The following is a 26,777-nucleotide window of genomic DNA, read 5'->3' as shown; positions in this document are numbered from 1 at the left end:
CCACATTCCCAAAGCATGTGTGGTAGGTTAATTGAAGACTCTAAATTGCCCGTAGGTGTGAATGTAAGTGCAAATGTTTTTTTTTTTAAATGTGCCAAGCGATTGGCTGGCGACCAGTTCAGGGTGTACCCCGCCTCTCGCCCAATGATAGCTGGGATAGGCTCCAGCACGTCCGCGACCCTAGTGAGGATAAGTGGCTCGGAAAATAGATGGATGGATAGACGACGTCCCAACGTCAATGGAATTGGGGTTTGGAGAATTGAATAATGTCCAAAAAAATTCCAAGTTTGCTATGTTGCTTTATCTCTGCCAAGTGTGAAAACATGAATATTATTCTGATCATCGTTTAAGATAAGGTGAGATAACCTTCATTAGTCCCACAGTGGGGAAATTTGCATCATTCATCACAGCAACAATAATGGATACAGGAAATAAAAAAATGGCATGCAAGGAGGACAACAGTATACGTACCCATTGAATATGCTAAAGCACATTGACGTAAACAAAAACAAATTTAGAATTTGCATATACAACACAGTGCAGAAGGCAGAGAGTTCACGCAGTGCTTCTTATAAAGAGGCCATAAATATCGGCATTCAAAAGACATTCACATAATAAGTTTGTTTTCCAAGTGGCAAGATTACACACAAAGAATACAAAAAAAACGAAACTATTTTCATGTTTTTTTTAATTTTATTTTATTTTTTTAAATCTTAACATCACTTAATGTAATAAAGATTGTACCGGTAGCACTTTTTTCCCATTCAAAGCAGACAGCAAAATGTCCTCCCTTTTCTTCAAGGGTGCCTTGGTACTGAAATGCTGACTTCAACTCACAATCCAGTGCCATTATTGATGTTGGATATTGGTGTCTATTTAAAAATAGTCTGTGTGTGCGTGTGTGTGCGTGTGTGTGTGTGTGTGTGCGTCTTTCATGTCCAATGTCATAAGTCTTTTCTTTTAGAAGTCCAGATGCTGTTTTATTAACTACTTTTTTTCAACCTAACATTTTAAGCTTAATATGGTCTGAAACTCAAACAAGACTTTGAGTGTGTGTGTGAGTGCGTGTGTGTGCATGGTTGCATGCGGGTGTTTGGGTGTGGATGCGTGTGTGGATGTGTTTATTGCATCCAACTTCTTAAGACATTTTTCAATGTCCACACCAGTTAAATAATGAAGGGTTAAAGTCGCCCTAAATCTAATTCATATTTTACAATGAACTAGTTCTTCAGCCTGAAATATATAAAATATTAAGGACAATTTGGTTGTTTTAACCCATTTGTATTACACATTTTTTATTACGCCTTTAAATGGTTTAAAAAAATCAAATTCAAATTTTAAATGTACATTTCAGACTGAAGTAGTTTTAAATGACTGCCTCGTTTAAAGTTATTAATATATACTTGTATTAATAATAATATTAATAAATAATTAATATATTTTTACTGCAGTTTATGGGAAGGCGACGTTTTTGTAGGACAGATGAAGGTATACAGGTCAGTCTCAATAAATTAGAATATTATGGAAAATGTAGTTTCAGTAGTTCAATTAAAAAAGTGCAACTAATTTACAGTCAATTCACTAATTATAGAATAAAATATTTCATGATTTAGTTTTTGATCCTTGTAGCTAACGGCTAACAAAAACAAAATTAAAAAATCAGCATCGCAAGAACTATTGCATAAAAAAACAACCATAAATGTTTTTTTAAATATAAAAATTAAGTAGGAATTGACCGGAAACGTATTTCCATTTTGCTTAATGAATCTAGATAAAATGAGCTGCCATGGCAACCCCTATATTGCCCACTTTAGCGTTCAGCCTATCAGTGGACCTGCATGGACACTAAAACACATTCCCCCATGTACCCAGTGATGTTTGCTCCCACTGAGCTAAAGGTCCGAACTCGAGTAAGCACGCTCAACGTCACGTGGCAGCCCTCGCCCAATCACACGGCCGTCTCAGGCTACAAGCTATCTTGCCGAGAGGTGGACGCAGACGGGGAGAAGACGACGCAGACTCACGTAGTCAGGCTCCGCAAGAAGGCCAGATACCATCTCCTCACAGGGCTTGGTGAGTTGCTCTCATTTTGTTTCAGAGCCTGGGAGGTGACTTTCTTCACATAAAGACGAAACTCAGCAGCGTACATTCCGTTTTTCATCTTTTATTACTGTTGCTGTATTGTACTAAGAAGCCAGAAAAGAGAATGTGTTTGCCACGTTCCTAATTTGCAAGAACTTCCGTTGCCTGTTGTCTCTAATTGGCTAGTAACCAGTCCAAGGTGTACGCCACCTCTCCCCAGCTCACCCCTGACCCTAGCGAGTAGGGGTGTAACGTTTCACAATTTGAAGTCCAGACCCAGCGGTTTACAGCAAAAGCCAAAGGGGAAAAAAAGCACTGTACACTTGTGGAGCTAATCCTTTGGATGCTCACCGAGCTGGATTCCTTGTCGACTCAGCCATATTGAAAAGCAAAATTAAAAGCAAAACACTTGCTGTGCTCATCATGTAGATAACTGGACTTGTTTACGTCATGCATCACGATGGCTTGTCTTTGTCTCTAGAGGTGCAGTTTTCCTAAAAATTACCAGGAATTTCCACTTGTAAAGACATCTCAAACCTCGTTCCTTTTGATATGTTTGTGGTAGTTCCAGACCAGAAGTATGAAGTGAGAGTCTGGGGATTCAACAAGCAGACAGATGGATCAGCTGCAGTATGGAAAGGAAGGACAGAAAAGGCTGACAAAGGTAAGAATCCCATAGAACTGCAAAATATGTGTTTTCTCTGGCTCAAATAGAGGCACCATGCTAATCATTCACACACATATGTATGCTGCACCCTCCACTGGCGAAAACACTCTTTCCCTGAAGTATTTACATGCATTTTAATAAAAATACAGAACCCTGTTCAATATTCAATTAAGTACTGGTATAACAAATGTGCATTTGTGTATGGTTAAACAGCAATGTTAATCAACTTTAACTTGGCTAAGTGTGGCCCTGTTAAATGCTAGTTGAAAATTGTCTTGACCGTTCTCATTGACAGATTACACAGTCAGAGGAGAACCAGTTAACCCTCCTGCTTTCCATTTGGTAAAATGTCCTCGTGCACTCCTTGTAGTCCAGGGCAGTGGTCTCCCTCAAAAGTAAAAACACAATGAATCGACAAACGGCTAGCCATCCGCAATGGCAACGGTCCGTCAGCACCCACCCAGCCCCCTGTTATTACGTTATTGTCTTCTCTTGTAGAAGCCCTTAATGTAATAACGGCCCATAACGTAATAATGCCACATAATGTCATATATTTGTCCTTTTCAAAATGTAATAGTGCCATTACATAATTTCATATTTTAGTATGGGCTCATTTATTACATTTACAAATCATTTATTTTAACCAGGCCAGTAACATAATAAGTTATTAAGTTATTGGTCAAAAGGTACTGTATTATGTTATAGGTTCAGGACATTTATTAGGTTATTGGCCATTTATTACATGATGGGCTTTTATTATGTTATGAGCTTCTACAGACGTATTTGTTACAAGAGAAACAATATTAACCTGTTTGAAATTCCTCAAAATCACATTTGGAGTAGGAATGTAAATCCTTCATTTACAGCTCGTCACTTTTTCCAATTGTTTCTGATACATGACCACAGGGTAAATTCATTTTAAAATGACACCAAATTTATTGCAGCGCTGGTGAAGTAATAATTTTTTTTACGGATTTCATCCACACACAAAAAAAATTGTTAAATAACTCAGGCCTGTTTTCGCATTCAAGCGTCTTCGGTACCCATGCGGCCGCCCCCTTTACCACCGAGCAGCATTCAGGCACTGGCCAACGGCACCACGTCCATCCGGCTCCGCTGGGAGAAACCTCGCTTCAGCACGGTGCGCATTATCAACTACACGGTGCGCTGCAGCCCGGCCGGAATCACCAATGCCTCGCTGGTCACGTACCACACCAGGTGAGCCCGACCATCTGTCCTCAGTCACATCATCAGCTGTTCGTTACAGCTACTGGCACTCAAGATCGAGACAGGGTTGCATTGTGTTTGAAGGGTCTTGGAGGGGTTTCATCATTTTTATGAAAGGGATGTGATGATGTGTGAGTGCTGCCAGGTAAAAAGCGTTCAGTGTTTGAGGCTGGATCAGATTGATGCACTAAATAAAAACTGTCAGGCCTCTGGGTTTTTCATCTTAGTTGACTTCATGGAAATGGTGGGGTGGGGGGTAAAAAGCAAAACACACTTCTGGAGTTAATGCTGGAGCCTATCCCAGCTATCATCGGGCAGGAGGCGGGGTACACCCTGAACTGGTTGCCATCCAATCGCAGGGCACATTCAAACAAACATTCGCCCTCACATTCACACCTACGGGCAATTTAGAGTTGTCAATTATGGGAGGAAACCGGAGTCCCCGGAGAAAACTCACGCAGGCACGGGGAGAACATGCAAACTCCACACAGGCGGGTTTGGGGATTGAACCCTAGTCCTCAGAACTGTGAGGCTGACGCTCTAACCAGTCGGATTGATTAATCCATCCATCCATTTTCTGAGCCGCTTCTCCTCACTAGGGTCACGGGCATGCTGGAGCCTATCCCAGCTGTCATCGGGCAGGAGGCGGGGTACATCCTGAACTGGTTGCCAGCCAATCGCAGGGCACATACAAACAAACAACCATTCACACTCACATTCACACCTACGGGCAATTTAGAGTCTCCAATTTATGCATGTTTTTGGGATGTGGGAGGAAACCGGAGTGCCCGGAGAAAACCCACCCAGGCACGGGGAGAACATGCAAACTCCACACAGGTGGGACCGGGGATTGAACCCAGGTCCTCAGAACGGTGAGGCTGACGCTCTAACCAGTCGGCCACCGTGCCGCCTCGGATTGATTAATTTTAAATAATAAAATGAATATATTAGTAAAATAAGTTTACATAATTGATGAAAATATAAATAAAAATTAACTATTTTTCATATACAGTACATTTTAACTTTTTTTTTTTCCTCATCTGCCAATGACTTGGCCCTTGTCTGTTTTGAAACTCATATGTGACTCTTGAATACCAAGGTTTTTATGATAATCAATAAGATGAAGTCTTGCAGCCGTTATTATTGTCGACCATATACGGTAATCCTGAGCATACATGACAGGCACCTGTATGGCTTTCTTGCTTTGCAGAACTTCAATTTCCTGTTCTATTATTATCATCCCACTTTTTCTCTTTGTCATCACGGGTTCTATGTGGTGGTATCACAAAAAAAAAAGAAGAAAAAGCAAAGTACCGTGAAACCTTGATAAAACAAACCCCGATATAACAGAAGATTGGATAAAATGGACCATCGGGACTGAACGATGATTTTTACTGGCACTGTGATGCAATGCAGGCAGAGAATGGGACTGACGTACTTCTGGGTCACAATATGACTAGATCCAATTCCAAAAGACGTGCCTCTTGTGCCTACATGGCGGCCATGTTGAATGTGGGGTATTGACGTGGCGGCCATGTGACAATGGTTATGTCTTGTATATATGGTCAGCCGTTCACCTTTGGCAACAGATTTGGAACGAGGAAGCACAGTAATTCTTTGCAGCTCATGAAAGCGACTTGTCTATGATGAGTACTGTACATCAACAATGTCACCATTACCAAGCACACCGGCGTGGTAAGTTTGGATAAAATGTGAAACTTTAAAACATAGTTTTTAATATTTATTATCAATAACTTTGTACTGTACTGCACGTTTAGGCCATGAAAAAAAATACAAAACAATAATTTTGTACTGTACAGTAATATAGGTGCATATGGCCTAAAAAAAAAGTGCTTCAATGTAACAGACAATTGGCTATATTGGAACCTCCCCCCCCCCCATCCCCCATTAGTCTGTTCCATGGAGGTTCCACTGTATAGAGTTAATCCTTTAGAAAATGCTCACTGAACTGAAGTCTTGTAAGATATTCAAAAGTTTTATCTCACGGTGTGCCATTTCTAAAGTTGAAAACCAGCGGTGTACATTCCAATTTTAATTTTTTTTAAATATTATTGTCGATTTATTTGTCACATCGGGAATCCCCAAACCCATTGGTGTACACCAGCGGTGAGGGATGTTATCAAGCTGAAGAGGGAGTCTTATCAGGCCTTTTTGGCCTGTGGGACTCCGAAGGCAGCTGCTGGGTATCAACAGGCCAAGCAAAATGTCGCTTTGGTGGGTGCTCAGGTAAAAACTCTGCCATTGGAGGAGTTCGGTGAGGCAATGGAGAACGACTTTTGGACGGCTTTGAGGAAATTCTGGTCCGCCGTCTCAGAAGGGGGAAGCAGTGTCTCGCCTACAATGTGTATAGTGGTGATGGGGTGAGGCTGACCTCAAGTCGGGATATTGCGAGTTGGTGGACCGAATGCTTGCAAAACCTCAACTTCACTGACACGTATGAGGAAGTAGAGTCCGGGGACTCTGAGGTGGGCTCTCCCATCTCTGGGATTGAGGTCACCAAGGCGGTTAAAAAGCCCCTCGGTGGCAGGGCTATGGGGTTGGAGGAGATCCGCCCAGAGTTCCTAAAGGCTCTGGATGTTGTGGGGCTGTCATGGCTGACACACGTCTCCAACATCGCATGGTCATTGGGGACAGTGCGTCTGGATTGACAGACCGGGGTGTGGTGTCCTTTTTTAAGAAGCGGGACGGAAGGGTGTCTTTCAACTTCAGGGGGATCACATTCCTCAGCCTCCCTGGTAAGGTCCATTAAGGGGTTCTGGTTCAGTGCAGTTTTCATCCTGGCCGTGGAACAGTGGGCCAGCTCAACACCTTCAGCAGGGTCCTCGAGGGTGCATGCGAGTTCGCCCAGCCTACATGTGCTTTATGGACTTGTAGAAGGCATTTGATTGTGTCCCCGATGGAGTCCTGTGGAGGGTGATGCTGTAGTATTCAGTACTAATAAGGGCTGTTCGGTCCTTGTATGACTGGTGTCAGAGTATGGTCCGCATTGCCAGCAGTAAGTCAAATTCATTTCCAGTGATGGTTGGACTCCACCAAGGCTGCCCTTTGTCACAGATTCTGTTCACAACCTTTATGGGCAAAATTTCTAGGTGCAGCCAAGGCATTGAGGGGGTCTGATTTGGTGTCAGCAATATTGTGTCTCTGCTTTTTCCAGATGGTGTTGTTTTGATGGCTTCATCAATTCTCGCCAGAGCAGTTCGCAGCCGAGTTTGAAGCAGTTGGGATTAAAATCAGCACCTCCAAATCTGAGGCCGTGGTACTCAGTCACAAATAGGTGGAGTGCCCTCTCCGGCTCAAGAAACAGATCCTGCCTCAAGAGGTGGAGTTCAAGTATTTGGGGGTCTTATTCACAAATGAGGGAAGAATAGAGCAGGAGACTGACAGACACATCGGTGCAGCGTCTCCAGTGATGCGGACTCTGTATCGGTCCGTTGTGGTGAAGAAAGAGTTGAGCCAAAAGGCAACGCTCTCGATTTACCAGTCGATCTAGGTTCCTACCTTCACTTATGGTCACAAGCTGTGAGTCGTGACCGAAAGAACAAGATCGTGGAACAAACGGTTGAAATGAGTTTTCTTTGCAGGGTGTCCAGGCTCTCCCTTAGAGATAGCATGAGCAAGCTCGGTCATCCGGCAGGTGCTCAGAATCGAGGTGCTGCTCCTCTGCATCAAGAGGAGCCAGATGAGGTGGGTCTGGCATCTATTTAGGATGTCTCCTGGGCGCCTCCCTCGTGAAGTGTTCAGAGCAGGTCCCATTGGTAGGAGGCCCTGGGTACAACCCAGTACATGCTGGAGAGACTTAGTCCCCTGGCTGGCCTGGGAACGCCTCGAGATCCCCCTGGAAGAGCTGGACGAAGTGGCTGGGGAGAGGGAAGTCTGGGCTTCCCTGCTTAAGCTGCTGCCCCCATGACCCGAACCTGTATAAGCAGAAGAAAATGAATGGACGGATGGATAGTCTCCACATTGTATTTGGCAACCAGTACAACTACCATAAAGTGTATTAATTGTTCCTTTTGCACATTTCGTAACAACTTTACACATGCACATACGCTTATCGGTCAATTCATTAGGTACAACTGAAATCATTTTTATGAGACCTGCATAAAAAATGTTGTCTGTTTATATTTTGGTTACCTTGTTCAGCTTGAAAAGAAAACTAAAGCACTTTATTAGAAATGGCAGTCAGTGTAATACAGTCCAGTTGTATAGCATTACAGTGTGGGTACACGGTCTATATACAGTACATGCTGCACCATAACCTTTTTGAAACTTGTTTACAAAAACGAGAGTGACTTTTGATGTTTTGTACTTGACGTGTGGTGTGCAGTGCTGCTCAGGAGATCCTGATCGGGGCGCTGAAGCCATTCACTCGCTATGAGCTGGCGGTGCAGTCCAACGGCATGGATGCGGTGGGACCCTTCAGCAGCTCCGTGGAGGAGTGCACCCTCTCCGACAGTGAGTCTTTGTTGTTTAAAAAAAATAAATTAAAAAATGTATGGATTAATTTAAAATTGCACACGAGCGCGCACACACACACAAATGCAGCAAAAAACAATGGACTGCAAGTTTAATAGTATGTTTAAATGTACATTAATATTAAACGCCATTGAGTGTACATTACAGTCTATATATTTGAAGGATTTAGAGTGCATTGTAAATGGTGGCAGATGAGTGCTGACTCCCATTTAACAGGAGTTTGAATGTGATAATTCTGAGCACAGCCCTCGTTACACAGTTATAACCACATTATCTCAGTTTATTTTTATTTACCCTGTTGAAATGTTTTCTTATTTTTTCAGTTGAGTTGTATCGGTTTTAGGTCATCTTAATGGTGGGAAACGTTTAGAAATTATTTTTCCTGGTCATATAATATATTGCATAAAAGGCACGATGATCGACTGGTGAGCACATCTGCCTCACAGTTCTGGGGACCGCGGTTCCAATCCCTGCCCCGCTTGTGTGGAGTTTGCATGTTCTCCCCGTGCTTGGGTGGGTTTTTTCTGGGCACTCTGGTTTCCTCCCACTTCCCAAAAACATGCGTGGTAGGTTGATTGAAGACTCTAAATTGCCCGTAGGTGTGAATGTGAGTGCGAATGGTTGTTTGTTTGTATGTGCCCTGCGATTGGCTGGCGACCAGTTCAGGGTGTACCCCGCCTCCTGCCCGAAGATAGCTGGGATAGGCTCCAGCACGCCCGCGACCCTAGTGAGGACAAGTGGTAAAGAAAATGGATGGATGGATGGATATTGCATAAAACAAAATATATAATGAAAATATTAAATATAATATTTTATAATATAATAACCCCTGCGATTGGCTGGCGACCGGTGCAGGGTGTACCCTGCCTTCCGCCCGAAGATAGCTGGGATAGACTCCAGCACGCCCGCGACCCTTGTGAGGATAAGCGGTAAAGGAAATGGATGGATGTATGGATGGAAAATATAATAACTAAATAATATATATATATATAAATATATATATATATATATATATATATATATATATATATATATGTAAAACATTTATGGCAATAAAACAAAAGTTTAACTTTAAATACAAAAATTATTAAAATACAAGATTTCAAATTATGACAAAACATTAAAATGATTAGTTCACCACAAAGTAATTTATATATTTCATTCCAACGTTCAGTCTTCTACTTTTTCTCAATTATTTGTTGTAAATACGATATGTACATAAATATTTTTTTTATATTTTGCTTCCGACTGCAACCCCAATTCCAATGAAGTTGGGACGTTGTGTTAAACATAAATAAAAACAGAATACAATGATTTGCAAATCTATTTGCAACCTATATTTAATTGAATCCACAACAAAGACAAGATATTTAATGTTAAAATTGATAAATTGTATTGTTTTTAGCAAATAATCATGAACTTAGAATTTTATTGCTGCAACACATTCCAAAAAAGCTGGGATAGGTGGCAAAAAAGACAAATCATCATCAAACACCTGTTGGGAACATCCCACAGGTGAACAGGCTAATTGGGAACAGCTGGGTGCCATGATTGGGTCTAAAAGGACCTTCCCTGAATTGCTGAGTCATTCACAAGCAAAGATGGGGCAAGGTTCACCTCCTTGTGAACAAGTGTGTGATAAAATAATGAACAGTTTAAGGACAATGTTCCTCAACGTACAATTGCAAGGAATTTAGCGATTTCATCATCTACGGTCCATAATATCATCAAAAGGTTCAGAGAATCTGGAGAAATCACTGCATGTAAGCGGCAAGGCCAAAAACCAACATTGAATGCCCGTGACCTTCGATCCATCAGGCGATACTGCATCAAAAACCGACATCAATGTGTAAAGGATATCACCACATGGGCTCTGGAACACTTCAGAAAACCAATGTCAGTAAATACAGTTTGGCGTTACATCCGTAAATGAAACTTGAAACTCTACTATGCAAAGCAAAAGCCATTTATCAACAACACCCAGAAACGCCGCCGGCTTCTCTGGGCCCGAGCACATCTAAGATGGACTGATGCAAAGTGGAAAAGTGTTCTGTTGTCCGACGAGTCCACATTTCAAGTTGTTTTTTGTTTTTGGAACAGCATCTGTTATGGTATGGGGCTGTGTTAGTGCCAATGGCCTGGGTAACTTACACATCTGCGAAGGCACCATTCACGCTGAAAGGTACATACAGGTTTTGGAGAAAAATATGCTGCCATCCAAGCAACGTCTTTTTCATGGACGCCCCTGCTTATTTCAGCAAGACAATGCCAAACCACATTCTGCACGTGTTACAACAGCGTGGCTTCGTAGTAAAAGAGTGCGGGTACTAAACTGGTCTGCCTGCAGTCCAGACCTGACTCCCATTGAAAATGTGTGGCGCATTATGAAGCGTAAAATACGACAACGGAGACCCCGGACAGTTGAACAGCTGAAGCTGTACATCAAGCAAGAATGGAAAAGAATTCCACCTACAAAGCTTCAACAATTAGCGTCCTCAGTTCCCAAACGTTTATTGAATGTTGTTAAAAGAAAAGGTGATGTAACACAGTGGTAAACATGACCCTGTGGCAGCTTTTTTTGCAATGTGTTGCAGCCATAAAATTCCAAGTTCATGATAATTTGCTAAAAACAATCAAGTTTATCAGTTTAAACATTAAATATCTTGTCTTTGTAGTGTATTCAATGAAATGTAGGTCGAACATGATTTGCAAATCATTGTATTCTTTTTTTATTTATGTTTAACACAACATCCCAACTTCATTGGAATTGGGGTTGTAATTGAATATTCCTGTGTTCTGCTATATACTATGGATATATAATCCATAGCTGCTGTTAAAACCCAAAATTTCCCATTGTGGGAAGTTTTATTGTACTCTATTGTTTGGACTGAGGTAAGGTATTGTCTAGAGGACTGTTTTAAATATTCTGCGTACCATTGTAATTGAAATACTCAAGGCAGATTTGTTTGTTTGTTTTTGTATTGGACGGCATCAGATGGTGCAGTTGTACTTGCAGTTGTACTAATCAGTCTGCCAGTCAATTGTAGACGATGAAATGAGAGTGTGTTTTCTAATGAAATGACCACAACCAGTCCCCCTTTTGCTGAGCCCCAGCCTCTCTTTCCTTGCCTCCCATTGGCCCGCCTCTGGTCTCCGCGCTGTACCCAGGTGGCTGCAGCATGAGGATGCAGATGGTTGTCATATAACATGTCTAATCACCCGCCAAGTCAACACACACACACACACACGCCCAGCTGAGAATGTTATTTGTGGCTTTTAATTACCATCTACTGCCCCCCAACTCCCTTCCTCCTTTTTTGTTTCAATCAGGGCCCTCCTCGCCGCCACAGGAGCTGCGACTGAGCTCGATAGGCTCGTCGTCAGTGCTGGCGAGCTGGCGGCCTCCGCTGGAACCGAACGGTGTCATCGTGGCCTACAGGATCTTGTACAGCAGCAACCTGAGCCAGCCCGAGCACATGTGGAGGAATCTCTCCCAGGATGGTGAGAAAGAAACTGCTCTGGTTCCATGACAAGGAATGAGCAACCAGTAATAATTATTTTATTGACATTCTTTAATCAACTAAATGTGTTATTTTAATCGTAAAACCGTAATTATAAGAAGAAATTTGATTAAATCACCTTAGTACAGTGGTTCTTAACCCTGTTGGAGGGACAGAAGCCCGCACGCTTCAATCAAAGTGCACGGAACCCTTCCTAATTTGAAAAATAAAACATGGTTTATTTCAAATTCAAAACAGGTATATATTTTATTGTCTGTGTAGATTCTCAGTCATGCACAAAATGAACCACGCATCAGTTGCGCACAAAATCGTTGTGTTAAAATAACAAAGCCAACAAAACATGAATTTCACACAAAAAACAAACAAAAATTAAATTCAATGAAAATTTACTGTAAGTGAATGTGAATTTTTCTGTTGCCATTCCCCTTGGTAAGTGCCACTCCCATATCAGAGGAATGGACTTCGTTGTTAAAATTCACAACAAAGTTGGTTCCTTTTCTTTGTTATTTCTACAATCCTCGAAAAGGGTTCATTGGTAAGAGTACATTTTTTGGGCTCTTTTTTATTATTAGATGCGCTTTATGAAATGTTGTTAAATAAAGATAGTTTAAAAAAGAACAAAGCATTTAAACTCGAGGCGCAGCCCCGCAATGGTAAACGGCAATTTTGACGCTCCCTTGCGTTTTGAACGGCATGAACAACGCATTCAAAATGCAGTGTAAAAAGGCTTTTACGGATAAAGCATGCACGCATGTGTGGTGTGTGTCGAGTCAAACCCTAGCGACTGCCTCACCCCGAACCCCTGGGGTTCAATCGAACCCAGGTTAAAAACCACTGCTTTTGTATTTGCTCATATAGTGTTTTGTATAAACAGCTGTAGCGAGGACCATGTATCTATAATAGGATTCTATTGAAGAGCAGGCCTGGAATCTATTTTTTAAGCACAAGGTTAAATAATATATACATAAATACTAGGGGTGTAATGCAGCCCTATGGGGGGCACAAGCCAGTGCAAACTGTAGGCCGGTCCCAAGCCCGGATAAATGCAGAGGGTTGCGTCAGGAAGGGCATCCGGCTTTGCCAACTTTGCCAAGCAAATATGAGCGTTCATCTAAAGAATTCCATACCGGATCGGTCGTGGCCTGGGTTAACAATGGAGTAGGGGTTATTTTAAAGGAAGAGTTAGCTAAGAAGGCGGCACGGTGGCCGACTGGTTAGACCGTTAGCCTCACAGTTCTGAGGTGCGGGGTTCAATCCCTGTCCCCGCCTGTGTGGAGTTTGCATGTTCTCCCTGTGCCAGCGTGGGTTTTCTCCGGGCACTCTGGTTTCCTCCTACATCCCAAAAACATGCATTAATTGGAGACTCTAAATTGCCCGTAGGCATGACTGTGAGTGTGAATGGTTGTTTGTTTGTATGTGCCCTGCGATTGGCTGGCAACCAGTTCAGGGTGTACCCCGCCCGCCTCCTGCCCAATGACAGCTGGGATAGGCTCCAGCACGCCCGCGACCCTAGTGAGGAGAAGCGGCTCAGAAAATGGATGGATGGAGTTAGCTAAGAATGTCTTGGAGGTGAAAAGAGTATCAGATCGAGTGATGAGGCTAAAACTTGAAATTGAGGGTGTTATGTATAATGTGATTAGCGGCTATGTCTCACAGGTAGGATGTGACCTAGAGGTGAAAGAGAAATTCTGGAAGGAGCTAGATGATGTAGTTCTGAGCATCCCAGACAGAGAGAGTCGTGATTGGTGCAGATTTTAATGGACATGTTGGTGAAGGAAACAGGGGTGATGAAGAAGTGATGGGTAAGTATGGCATCCAGGAAAGGAACTTGGAGGGACAGATGGTGGTGGACTTTGCAAAAGGGATGGAAATGGCTGTAGTGAACACTTTTTCTGGAAGAGGCACGAACATAGGATGACCTACAAGAGCGGAGGTAGAAGCACGCAGGTGGATTACATCTTGTGCAGACGAAGTAATCTGAAGGTTACCGACTGTAAGGTAGTGGTAGGGGAGAGTGTGGCTCGACAGCATAGGATGGTGGTGTCTAAGATGACTCTGGTGGTGGGGAGGAAGATTAGGAAGACAAAGGCAGAGCAGAGAACAATGGGCTGGAAGCTGAGAAAGGAAGAGTGCTGTGCGGCTTTTCGAGAAGAGCTGAGACAGGCTCTCAGTGGACAGGAGGAGCTTCCAGAAGACTGGACCACTACAGCCAAGGTGATCAGAGAAACAGGCAGGAGAGTACTCTTCTGGCAGGAAAGGAGAGAAGGAGACTTGGTGGTGGAACCTCACAATACAGGAAATCATACAAGGAAAGAGGTTAGCTAAGAAGAAGTGGGACACTGAGAGGACCGAGGAGAGGAGAAAGCAATAAATTGAGATGTGACATCTGGTAAAGGGAGAGGTGGCAAAGGCCAAACAAGAGGCATATGATGACATGTATGCCAGGTTGGACACTAAAGAAGGAGAAAAGGATCTCTACAGGTTGGCCAGACAGAGGGATAGAGATGGGAAGGATGTGCAGCAGGTTAGGGTGAATAAGGATATAGATGGGAAGGTGTCTACTGGTGCCAGTAGTGTGCTGGACAGATGGAAAGAATACTTGGAGGAGTTGAAGAATGAGGAAAATGAGAGAGAAGGAGAGGCAAATGTGGTGGACCAGGAAGTGTCAATGATTAGTACGGGGGAAGTTAGAAAGGTATTAAAGAGAATGAAAAATGGAAAGGCAGTTGCTCCTGATGATGACATTCCTGTGGAGGTATGGAAGCATCTCGGAGAGGTGGCTGTGGAGTTTTTGACCAGCTTGTTCAATAGAATTCTGGCGTGTGAGAAGATGCCTGAGGAATGGAGGGAAAGTGTGCTGGTGCCCATTTTTAACAACAAGGGTGATGTGCAGAGCTGTGGGAACTATAGAGGAATAAAGTTGATGAGCCACTCAATGAAGTTATGGGAAAGAGTAATGGAGGCTAAACTCAGGACATAAGTGAGTATTTGCGAGCAACAGTGTGCTTTCATGCCTAGAAAGAGTACCACAGATGCATTATTAGAGAAAGCCTATGACAGAGTACCCAGAGAGGAACTGTGGTACTGCATGTGGAAGTCTAAAGTGGCAGAGAAGTATGTTAGAATAATGTGGTGAGGCCAGCCATGATGTACGGATTACAGACAGTGTCACTGAAGAGACAACAGGAAGCAGAGTTTAAGGTGGCGGAAATGAAGATGTTGAGGTTCGCTCTCGGAGTGACCAGGTTGGATAAAATTAGAAATGAGCTCATCAGAGGGACAGCCAAGGTTTGATGTTTTGGAGGCAAAGTTAGAGAGAGCAGATTTCGATGGTTCGGACATGTCCAGAGGAGAGATAGTCAGTATATTGGTAGAAAGACGATGAGGATGGAGCTGCCAGCAAGAGAATGAAAGGAAGCCCAAAGAGAAGGTTGATGGATGTCGTGAGGGAAGACATGAGGGCAGTTGGTGTTCGAGAGGAGGATGCAGAATAGTCAGGGTGGGAATTGTATTACTATTATTTATAGTAGTATTTCTCTATTGTATTTTAAAATTATTTTTAATATATTCTCAAGTGTAGAGGGACCATGCTATTATGGCTGTCATTTTTATTGTAATATTAAATATTGTTGAGTACATGTACTACTGCTGTGGGTGACTGGTTAGCACATCCACCTCACACTTCAGAGGTTCTGGGTTCAAATCCCAGCTCCTCCGGTGTTTTCCATGTTCTCCTTGTCTTTGTGTGGGTTTTCTCTGGATACTCCGGTTTCCTCCTTATTCCAAAAAACTTGCATGGTCGGTTAATTGAAAGCTTTAAATTGTCCCTAGGTGTGAATGGTTATTTGTCTAAATGTGCCCTGTGATTGTTCGGGATGTAAGGGAGTCCACCTCTCACCCAAAGTCATCTGGAATAGACACACCGCACGACCCTAGTGAGGAAAAGCGCTGCAAAGAATGAACGGATGTAAAAGTGATACTAATTATTAATAATAATAAATACAAAACATACATATATTCACATTTTTAAAAGTAATATACTGTATTTTGCAGGGCATAGTATTTGTTCATATAGTGGCAGTGGGTGTTTGTTTACACAACTGTAGAGAGAGCACAAGCATGTATTAGGGGCCTTTATTTTGGGGAAGCATTTAAACATCCAACCCCATTTCCTATCGGACCTCATTTGGGTCGTGGGTGGGAGCCAATCACAGCTGACTTTGGCCAACAGGTGTGGTATACCCTGGACTGGTCACCAGCCAATCACAGGCCACATATTGACAAACAAGCCTTCATACTCTGAGAAATTAGTCTTCGATTAACCTAACAGGAAGACGGAAACATGCAAACTCTCCACTGGAAGGTCTTCGTTAAAATTCCAACCCTGAAAACTACTCAACTATTTTTATCAACCAGGTACTAGCATAATACACTTATTATAAACTACTTCACACTTATAAATAGTGTGTCTTATTTCTCTACCACACAGGCAGCATCAACAGTGTTGAGGTAAAGGGGTTATCCAGTGGCACCCATTATTTTTTCAAGTTGGCTGCATCTACAGAGGTGGGAGCTGGGCCTTATTCGCTTGTAAAGGACATTCATACCCCTCCTGACCAATATGGTAAGTGTCATTCATCTCACATATAATTTTTTTTAAAGGAGACATATTGTGGCGGCACAGTGGACGACTGGTTCGAGCGTCAGCCTCACAGTTCTGAGGACCGGGGTTCAATCCCCGGCCCCGCCTGTGTGGAGTTTGCATGTTCTCCCCGTGCCTGTGTGGGTTTTCTCCAGGCACTCCGGTTTCCTCCCACATCCCAAAAACATGCATTAATTGGAGACTCTAAATTGCCCGTAGGTGTGAATGTGAGTGCGACTGGTTGTTTGTTTGTATGTGCCCTGCGATTGGCTGGCAACCAGTTCAGGGTGTACCCCGCCTCCTGCCCGATGATAGCTGGGATAGACTCCAGCACGCCTGCGACCCTAGTGAGGAGAAGCGGCTTAGAAAATGGATGGATGGATGGAGACATATTGTATTTTTTCCCCCACATTTTAAGATAGTTCCCAGGTGTCTTAAAAAGATGTCTGTGACAGTAAAAGCATTTTAGCTCTTGGAGGCAGAGGTTCATACAATACGCTGTGTCTGTGTGGCAAATGGACATAGAACCAAACACAAAAACACACGTTTAATGTCACACGTGATGAGTGGGCAGACACTCCAGACTAGAGCTCAGGCTATCGAATATTTTAGTATTCAAGTATCCTACTAACGATTTTATTGAATAATCAAGTGTTTAGATAAATTAGATTTTTTACATTAAGTTAAATTAATTGTTGATGTTTTTGCTTGGTTAAAGAGCAATTATAAATACGCAAAAAATAAGCCATGCCACTTAATAATTAGCGACCAATTGCTTTTCTTTTTTAGATAATAAACTGTTTTTTTTCTTAAATTCACATTGAGCAGCAAACTGTATTTTATTGTCTCTAAACCTTTTCAGTGAGGCTCTTTCAAACAAATAAAAATCAATAAAACACATTAATAAATTTCACTTTGAACTTACCATTTCTTGTCAGTATAAAAACAAGGCATTAATTAAAAAAGGCACAAACAGGCTTTATGCTGTGTAACTTAACTTGAGCAGCTAGCATTTTAGCATGTGATATAATAATACAGTATAGGTTCATGGCTGTGCGTTTATGAACTTACAGACCAGCTGCCTAAACTCAAATGCAGACCCTTTGAGAGGAAGCACAAATATATACAGTACAAATTACACAATGACATAACATGAACCAATTCTTTAAAGGTGCCATATTTTACCAAACCAACTTTTTTTTGCATTTGGGATGTAATTTTGTCTCTGTGGTGCCTCAGTACACAAGTAAAATATGAATTAAAATCGACCACGCGTTCCTGAGCTCCAGATGGTTTTTCTGCCGAGAGGCTTGAAATCAGGTCATTAGAATTTCTCAAGCTTATCTCCATCACTAGCGAAGATCTCCACCTTCCCCTCCCGAGTCAGCACGGTCAACATAACAAACACGTGTGCTCTCACAAGTGGTTCGTCTACACAGAGGCCACCAATCTGAGGAAAGGGGGCGGTCTTCGCCAAATATGGACAAAGCGGATACAAAAACAGGGTCAAACAGAAGTAGCTGTCAGAGGGGCCTTTTCTGGAAACTCATATGACAAAACCAAGGTGTTTATGGAAATGAAGTTGACACAAGTCCATGTTAGAGAGTCACTATGGAGGTCTAAATAGCCAAAATATGGAACCTGTAATAGTAATGCGTAGCTTTGAACAACATGAAACAGTCTTAATTGTTGGCCGACTACGGCTGCAGGGTTCACGTAATGCCATCGAACACGTATGTGGCCAAAGTTATAGAAAATGTGACATGCCAAATGAGTACTTGAACTTGTACACAATTGTGCCACTTCTCAAGCACGTTCTTCAACAGGCTACCAACAGACAAAATGTAACCACATTATGAACCAAAGTCGCGCTTAAGGAATGTAATTAAGTACGTAACAGACAAGAAAGAAATGAGCCTCAGGTGACAATCAAATCTGCTGAAAAGAGTCACAGAAAGAGGCAGTACACACAGCGGCATGACAAGTGAGCATAATACAAACGTATAAGTCACTAAATAGTCTACTCGCTGTCCGTTCAAGGACGCACACGATAACTGCTGTACAAATCCAAATATGGCGGCGTAACAAGTCAATTGCAGTCACTGCTCCGTGGTCAATACTGTATGAGCAATTTGGTGTTCACCTTTCTACTCAGTCTGAAACGCACTTTCGGCATTGATCTTCTCTGATATCATCGGCATCTTTTTCTTTCTTGTGTTTAACGCGGTTTGCAAACAATAATAGTGCATTTTTGCCATTTTCCCGCTCCTTCAATCAATGAGCATCTCGCTTCCGTCTCCTGTCACCTTTTGCCCGCATTGATGACGTATAAGCATTAAGGATTGTCGTCGTGCGTTTGCTCTGTTGACCTTCACAATTCACTCTATCCTGCCATTACCAGGCAGCTACTGTATATACAAATAGTATTAGACTGAGAGGGCTGGCAGTGAATAAGCGGATCCGAGGCAGAAAAAAATCCTTGAGCATTTTTCTTATCCCCCAAGTCCTCGAAATACTCAAGTATTCGTTGCAGCACTACTCCAGACTAACACCTAACCTAACACTTTGTATACAAGCCCTAAAAAAGTAAATTTTCCATAATAGTCCTGTTTAATATAAAGTCACAGTATTATGGTTATGTTGTTATGCTGTGCTTTCCACTATGCACAAAGAATGGAAGTGGCATAGTTGGTGTGTGTACGTGTGGGAGAAGGCTCTTGCCATCTGTTTCCTCTCTTCTATCCTGCCAAAAGGATAAAGTGGCATAAAGGAATATCAATGAAGGGAGTTGAATTTTTGCAATTAAACTGTATGTAGCCTTGTCTTATATACAGTAAGGGAGTGGCATTTGTTTTATTTCATTCTCTTTTCTGCCCAGACCAAAACTGAATGTGTCAATTTTGTGAACACAATATTTTTTGTGTCTAAGTGTAGTTTATGGGGGGAGAAATTGCTGTACATAATAGCCCTGTGTGTGGTTGTTTATTGTGGATTGTTATAGTCGGGGAAAATTGGTAAAAATACCTCATACTTTAGTGGGCAGACATGGAAAAGGATTATAAAAGAGTCATTACAAATGACTTAATGATTTGAGTAACTTAATGATACTTAATGATTTTAGTCACTGTCAAATTTTAGCTTCAACAGTATTAACTTGCAAAATGATGTAAGTAAATGGCATGGATAGAATGTATATATTTTTTGTTATTATAACCTTGGCATAAAACAAAAATACAATTACGTCTGGTGCAAATACTGCATAAATACACAGGACAAATAATACAAATACACATAATAAAATATGTATTAGTATTGTCTTTAGTGCTATATTAAAGTGAAAAATCTCAAGACAAAGTCAGACGGATGGATGATTGGATGATGATCTTTGTCTTAAAACAAAAGTAATAAATAATGTAATAGAAAATTATTGTAAATATATTGTGGGAAAATGTTATTCTGTCTTAACTGTAGCGGCACGGTGGGCGACTGGTTAGAGCGTCAGCCTCACAGTTCTGAGGACCCGGGTTCAATCCCAGGCCCCGTCTGTGTGGAGTTTGCATGTTCTCCCCGTGCCTGCGTGGGTTTTCTCCGGGCACTCCGGTTTCCTCCCACATCCCAAAAACATGCATGAATTGGAGACTCTAAATTGCCCGTAGGCATGACTGTGAGTGCGAATGGTTGTTTGTTCCTATGTGCCCTGCGATTGGCTGGCAACCAGTTCAAGGTGTACCCCGCCTCCTGCCCGATGACAGCTGGGATAGGCTCCAGCACCCCCGCGACCCTAGTGAGGAGAAGCGGCTCAGAAAATGGATGAATGGATGGATGGATGGATGTCTTAACTGTATTCAAAATATAAAAAAATATAAATAGTGTTCTACCACTAGTGGTACATGGGCTCCCCCTCGTGGTACACTACCGTCTCACTGAATTAAATGTTCACACTGTGCATCATGTTACAGTGACTTTTTTTTAGTCCAGTACAGTACATGTGTTAAGTACAGTTCAGTTGTCGTTAACTTTTAAGTAAAACACAATTGCATTTAATCTTTTACAACTGTTTTTTTCCAAACATTAATTTAGGTAAAATTTTTATTGAACTTCATTTTTTGTAATCATTACTTAGGTACTTTTTCTTTTTTAAATTCCCTATATTTAAGCACAGTGTTAATGTTCAAACTCTGGCAAAATGTTACAGTGGCTTACAATAATATTACACATACGTTTTAGGAGTAAAGCCGTTTTAATGTTAGTCATGATGGTGGTACTTGAAGAGCTAAGAGGTTTTTCAGGTGGTACTTGATGTAAAAAGTTTGAGAACCATCCATCCATCCATTTTCTGAGCCGCTTCGCCTCACTAGGGTCGCGGGCGTGCTGAAGCCTATCCCAGCTGTCATCGGGCAGGAGGCGGGGTACACCCTGAACTGATTGCCAGCCAATCGCAGGGCACATAGAAACAAACAACCATTCACACTCACATTCACACCTACGGGCAATTTAGAGTTGTCAATCAACCTACCATGCATGTTCTTGGGATGTGGGAGGGAACCGGAGTGCCCGGAGAAAACCCACGCAGGCACGGGGTGAACATGCAAACTCCACACAGGCTGGGCCGGGCCCCGGATTGAACACCGGTCCTCAGAACTGTGAGGCAGACGCTCTAACCAGTCGTCCACCGTGCCGCTCAGTTTGAGAACCACTGTTGTAAAATATATAAATATCAAAACATCCCATGAATTGTCTTCTGTTACCAAAGGTAGTTCTGAGAATGTAATACAGTATGTATATAACTTTATACATTATATACTGTATGTATACATCTCTAATACGAATGTTTCTAATGTTGTTTTTAACAGAGCTTGACATCCATGCAGTAACGGGCATCATTGTTGGAGTGTGTCTGGGGCTCATTTGCATCCTCCTCTGCATGTGTTTCAGCTTCCGCTACACTAAGACAAGGTAAAGTAGGGTTTGAAAAACTTTTATTATCATAATTTTTTAGTCGTCAAGGCTTAGGCGATGATAGTTAAGTCATTGATCGATGAAACCATTCATCTTTTTTCAGTCCTGATTGCTCCTCCAAACACAAGCTCGCTCGCTCACTCACTTACCCTGCCATTCTCAGTTGCCCTGACTTGTTCATCCAATCACATTCAGATACCTTCAAGGCCTTGCAGACGGAACTTGTAAAGCTCAAACACCAATTTACATAACATAACGGCAGGGTTGCTAGTACTCGCTACAGTGTATCATTGTAGTACATAATAATTAAAAAAAGATTTGAATAAAAACAAAATGCAAACCTGAGGTACCACTGCTGGGAGGCATATATGTTGTTAATGACAAAAGACGTGATTTGCGATAACCTAACTTGGTTATCATAAATTGTCATTGGACAAGTTGTCTCGTCGACTCGCCGGTTCAAACCCTATTAGGAAATTCATTTTTATTAAGACCAGGTTGTGAATCTCACTCTAAAACCAGGTACTGCGTCTTACACCAAGAACCGATAATGCATTTTATATCAAAACTCGGCATTGCATATTACACTAAGATCAGGTAGCGCATCTTTCGATAAAACCAGGAAAAGTATTTTACAATAGGAAGATGGTAATGCACTTTACACCAACACCGTCTTACAGCAAGAACAGGAAGTGCGTCTTGCACCAAGACCAGGTAGTGCATCGGACACTAAAACCAGATAATTCATCATACACTCGGACTAGTTAGTGCATCATACGCAAAGACCAGGTAATGAATCTTGCGCTACTACCATTCATCCAGCTAAATGTTAATACTACTGCTTCGTATCTTCTATAGAGTCTTTATGAAGGTCTATGGAGTCCCTCTTACAGTTGCCTCTTTTATCTGTGCCTCACATAGTGGTGGCCTGGACTCCACAGCCGCGACCACCCAGTACAGGAGAGGGGGATACCCCAGTCCCGCCCATGTGCCGGAGTGCAGCGATTGTCACGAGCTGGAGACACTGATGCCCTCCACCGGTCAAGAGTCTGGCCAGTTGTGTGCAGAAGCCCCCGAGGAGCAAAAGCCTGACGGTGAGCACGGACACTGGGGAGGGTGCGGACGCCTCGCACCTGAACACAAGGTCAAAACCAGCTCTTTTCCAATGCTAGTATTTCACGTATTTACTGTATTTTGGTGCATTTGGCGTGTTGTCTGTCGCCCTTTGCAGGCCGCTTGGAACGGCTCCATCAGTCATAATTGGGCCAACAAAATCACCCAATACAGAGACACCATCACCGAAGACTCGCCGGGATTCATCGTTGGACAACTCAACATGACAAACTATACGGTAGATGAACACATCACTCAATGCAATCAGCTGTCAACCTCCCACATGAAGAGGGAGGGTCCTGCGTATTTGATTGGACAGACAGATGTTTACATTGTTTGTGATTGTGAATGACCTGACAGATGTTAATATCGTATGTTTTTTAGCTGAACATGAACGCTATGGTGGCCTTAAAGCATGGTGTCCAAACTATGGCCCGTGCGCCATTTTAGGCTTGCTGTGCATTTTTTCACGGCCCTTGGCATATATTTAAAAAAAAAAAAAAACATTTTTAACACCGCCCGTGGTCAAGTGTGCTTCTGACAGGGCCACGTCCCTGACAAATGATATTATAGAAAAAAATGGTGTTGAGATTTTATTCAAAGATGCAAAGAAACTATTTACAAGTAAAGTAATAACATTTCTATTCATAAAGCCTCAATGAAAAAAGATAGGATGTGGGAGGAAACTGGAGTACCCAGAGAAAACCCACGCAGGCAGGCGGAGAACAGACAGGCGAAGCCGGATTTGAACCCGGTTCCTCAGGACTGCGAGGCAGAAGTGTTAATAAGTCGTCCACCATGTCGCCCGTAATAGTATTAATCGTAATAATAATGCATTATACTTATAAAGTGCTTTTCTAGGAACTCAAAAATGCTTTACAATTTCATGCATTATTCATTCAGTCCTCAGTCACACCTGGTGGTGGGTGGTAAGCTACTTGTTTAGCCACAGCTGCCCTGGGGCAGTCTAACGGAAGCGTGGCTGCCATTCTGCGCCTACAGCCCCTGCGACCACCACCAAATATCCAACCACATTTATCTGTAGGCAATGCGGGTTAAGTTGATCAGTGGCATCTATTGTTATGGCCCCAATTTGAGCGGTCGCAATGATTTGAAGTGATCCGAGATGTCCTGTTCTTGCAGGATACTCCGAACACATCCCACTCCAGGAACCAGGTGGAAGCCAAGGTCATCGTCCACTCAGAGCTGTCCGACCCGGTCAATGGGAAGGCCAAGGAAGACTGCGGGGGGGCCAAGGACTCCAAGGCTACCCGGGGACCCTCGTTAGGACAGACCGAGGAGAACCTTTCTGGTAAACAATCGTTGGGCCCTAGCCCACAGAGTCTTACCTCGACAAATCCGGAGGCCGACTGCAACGGGGACCCCGGGGACGGAGCGGCGGAGGCGGCTCACGTCGGACCAAAGCAGGACTCGGGGATGACCAACGGCTTCCACACTCCGAAGACGCCGTGGCCCGAGCCTAAGTCTGGAGAAAACGGGAATGTTCGACGATGTCCCTCAGCACAAGCAAAGACTAAGTCTGCCGGGGCTCCTTTTGTCACTTCGGGCCTGGTCCACCCTACCTCAGTAGCACACAGTTACTTGTCCCCATAATCTCTGCATGCCAGCCTCGCGCAGAGGGAGACATTCTTACCAGGGATGATTGTGTACACGCACCACATTGTCGGATTTCTTTTGTGCTTTGAATCCACGCTTTCATACATATGTAAATACATGATCGAGTCTATTTTTAGAGGTCGACTGCTTGTTTTGCATTGCAACCATACATTCCTCTGGGCTGCGAAAGGAAAAGGATTCAGCTCAGACCTCTCAATGCCAGACCTAAGACGGGTACCAAAATGGTAGGCACCAGTCCAGTGGGTCTGAGGTTCCAGGCACAATTCGAAGAATGTCCAGCACCTGTGTCTCTCTTTCGCCTCATGCTGCCTCAGGGTCACATACAGTACACACAACAGGAATATGTGTCAATGTATCTCACCTGTTCACACACCGAACCACACATATTTGGAGTGTGGCATTTTGTATTGCCGTACTATGATTGCATAACAAATGAACCACTGAGAACGAGAGTGGGCTAACTCCATTTTTGTCATTTTGAAGCTGTACTTTAAAGTTTGATGGCTGCAATAAAATCTGGGGTATTTATACAGCAATGGTTACTTCATCTGGATATTTGTTGTTCCAGAAATGTTGTTTGTTTCCCCTCAGATTTCTGTTTGTTCCAAATATCAGTCAAATCTATCAATATTTCATCAAAGATGTTAAATATTCACTCATACTAACACGCAGATGCACTGGCACCCAAGCTAAAGCAGTACTACTTTCTGAATTTTCTATAAATCTATGAACCTCACTTTCTGGGATATTTTTGAAGAAGGTGAAGTTTGGAAGTGGGAACTGGCCAGTATTCATCTGAAATATATGCATTTTTTTCTCTTCTTAAAAATTATTAAAACGGAATTAGCCCACTCTAGTTTTCAGTGGCTTGAATGTAAACAAGTGAAAATCAGTTGCGCATTACAGGATCTGATCCCAATACTCATAAACAGTTTAACCAAGGTTTATCTTTTTTTTATTTTTTTCTAACACTAAGTATGAGGGAGAAAAAGTCAGTTACAAGAGTAAAGTCGCAATGCTCCAACAATAAATTCTATAACAAAAAGAGTTGTCATCTTGCAAAAATAGAATTTGAACATAAATTTGAAAATGAACATGAATTTGAAAATAAAAAAATATTTTATTCTCAAACAAATTACATATAAAATAAAAAAAACATTTGTGAGGTTATTAAGAGGAAAAAATATTTTTTCTTGAACAAAATAATTATTGTGAAAATAGTTTCAACAAGTGACAAATGTACTATATCTCAAACCTAAACACAACAATCTTGCAACATTGCAATAGTCTGAGAAAAAAAATGACAGTTTGCGAGAATAATCGGAATTTTAACTCCACACGAACCTAATTCTCAGAAATTTATTTTCTGAAAATTGAGATTTTATACTCTTTGTTAGAAGAATAAATTTGTCATTTTACAAGGTTTTTTTGTCCTTCTTGTAAAAGGTTTTAATCTTATGGTAACATTTTTAATTTGAACGTGAAATGGACAAATTTCCACATAAACCAAAATCCAACTTTTTTCTTGTAAAATTATTACTTCTTTCAAGATGACTGCCTTATGATCACATGTATACAGATTTTCCAGTTTAAAAAAGTTACGAGAATAAAAGTGCATTGTTTTGACTCGAGAGTAAATTTGTAATGAGACGGACATTTTTTTTCAGAGAAAAAAGTTGTAAACATGCGAAATAGTTGTAAGTGGAAAATTCAAAATTTTCATATCAAAAAGAAGACGTAATCTTTCGAGAGTTGCTGCAATTTTGTGAGAAATTTAAAATTCTGCGGCACGGTGGCCGACTGGTTAGAGCGTCAGCCTCACAGTTCTGAGGACCCGGGTTCAATCCCCGGCCCCGCCTGTGTGGAGTTTGCATGTTCTCCCCGTGCCTGCGTGGGTTTTCTCCGGGCACTCCGGTTTCCTCCCACATCCCAAAAACATGCATGAATTGGAGACTCTAAAAAATTGCCCGTAGGTGTGACTGTGAGTGTGAATGGTTGTTTGTTTGGATGTGCCCTGCGATTGGCTGGCAACCAGTTCAGGGTGTACCCCGCCTCCTGCCCGATGCCAGCTGGGATAGGCTCCAGCACGCCTGCGACCCTAGTGAGGAGAAGCGGCTCAGAAAATGGATGGATGGACACACACAACGAACCTAAATGCAATGACTTCATTAAAAAAATATATAAATTTTCTAAATGTCCTCATAAAACTTTAGTCTCGGAAAATTTAGACTTTACTCTGGCACGAAAGACCTTTTTTTTTTTAAATAAATAAAAATAAAAAACAAAAGTGATGAGAATAGATTTGTCATATTACTAGAGAAAGAGTAAAAAAAATTAAGCAAACAATCGTGAGAATAGTAAAATTTCCATGCAAACCATCATTATCATCATCATGTGATAACAACTTTAATCTCTGAAAATACATTGAAATATA

At 42.1% G+C, this 26,777-nt stretch overlaps 1 protein-coding gene across 1 annotated transcript in view; it reads left to right on the top strand.

The window, feature by feature from the left end:
* igdcc4 (immunoglobulin superfamily, DCC subclass, member 4) overlaps window positions 1-24,775 on the top strand; it is a 115,807-nt gene extending 91,032 nt beyond the window's left edge. Inside the window, exons 11-20 of the mRNA XM_061701670.1 lie at window positions 1,873-2,073; window positions 2,648-2,746; window positions 3,781-3,967; window positions 8,322-8,449; window positions 11,801-11,971; window positions 16,481-16,615; window positions 21,487-21,589; window positions 22,514-22,736; window positions 22,824-22,943; window positions 23,849-24,775. Coding sequence (XP_061557654.1) covers window positions 1,873-2,073; window positions 2,648-2,746; window positions 3,781-3,967; window positions 8,322-8,449; window positions 11,801-11,971; window positions 16,481-16,615; window positions 21,487-21,589; window positions 22,514-22,736; window positions 22,824-22,943; window positions 23,849-24,319 — 1,838 coding nt within the window. The 3' untranslated portion in view covers window positions 24,320-24,775. The remainder of the gene's footprint in view (window positions 1-1,872; window positions 2,074-2,647; window positions 2,747-3,780; window positions 3,968-8,321; window positions 8,450-11,800; window positions 11,972-16,480; window positions 16,616-21,486; window positions 21,590-22,513; window positions 22,737-22,823; window positions 22,944-23,848) is intronic.
* Window positions 24,776-26,777: the final 2,002 nt, after the last annotated feature.

The sequence above is a fragment of the Phycodurus eques genome, chromosome 2 (genome assembly GCF_024500275.1).
Source record: "Phycodurus eques isolate BA_2022a chromosome 2, UOR_Pequ_1.1, whole genome shotgun sequence".
In the NCBI taxonomy this organism is placed as follows: domain Eukaryota; kingdom Metazoa; phylum Chordata; class Actinopteri; order Syngnathiformes; family Syngnathidae; genus Phycodurus; species Phycodurus eques.
Note: the sequence above shows the minus strand (reverse complement) of the source record. Positions and strands in the feature narration are given on the sequence as shown.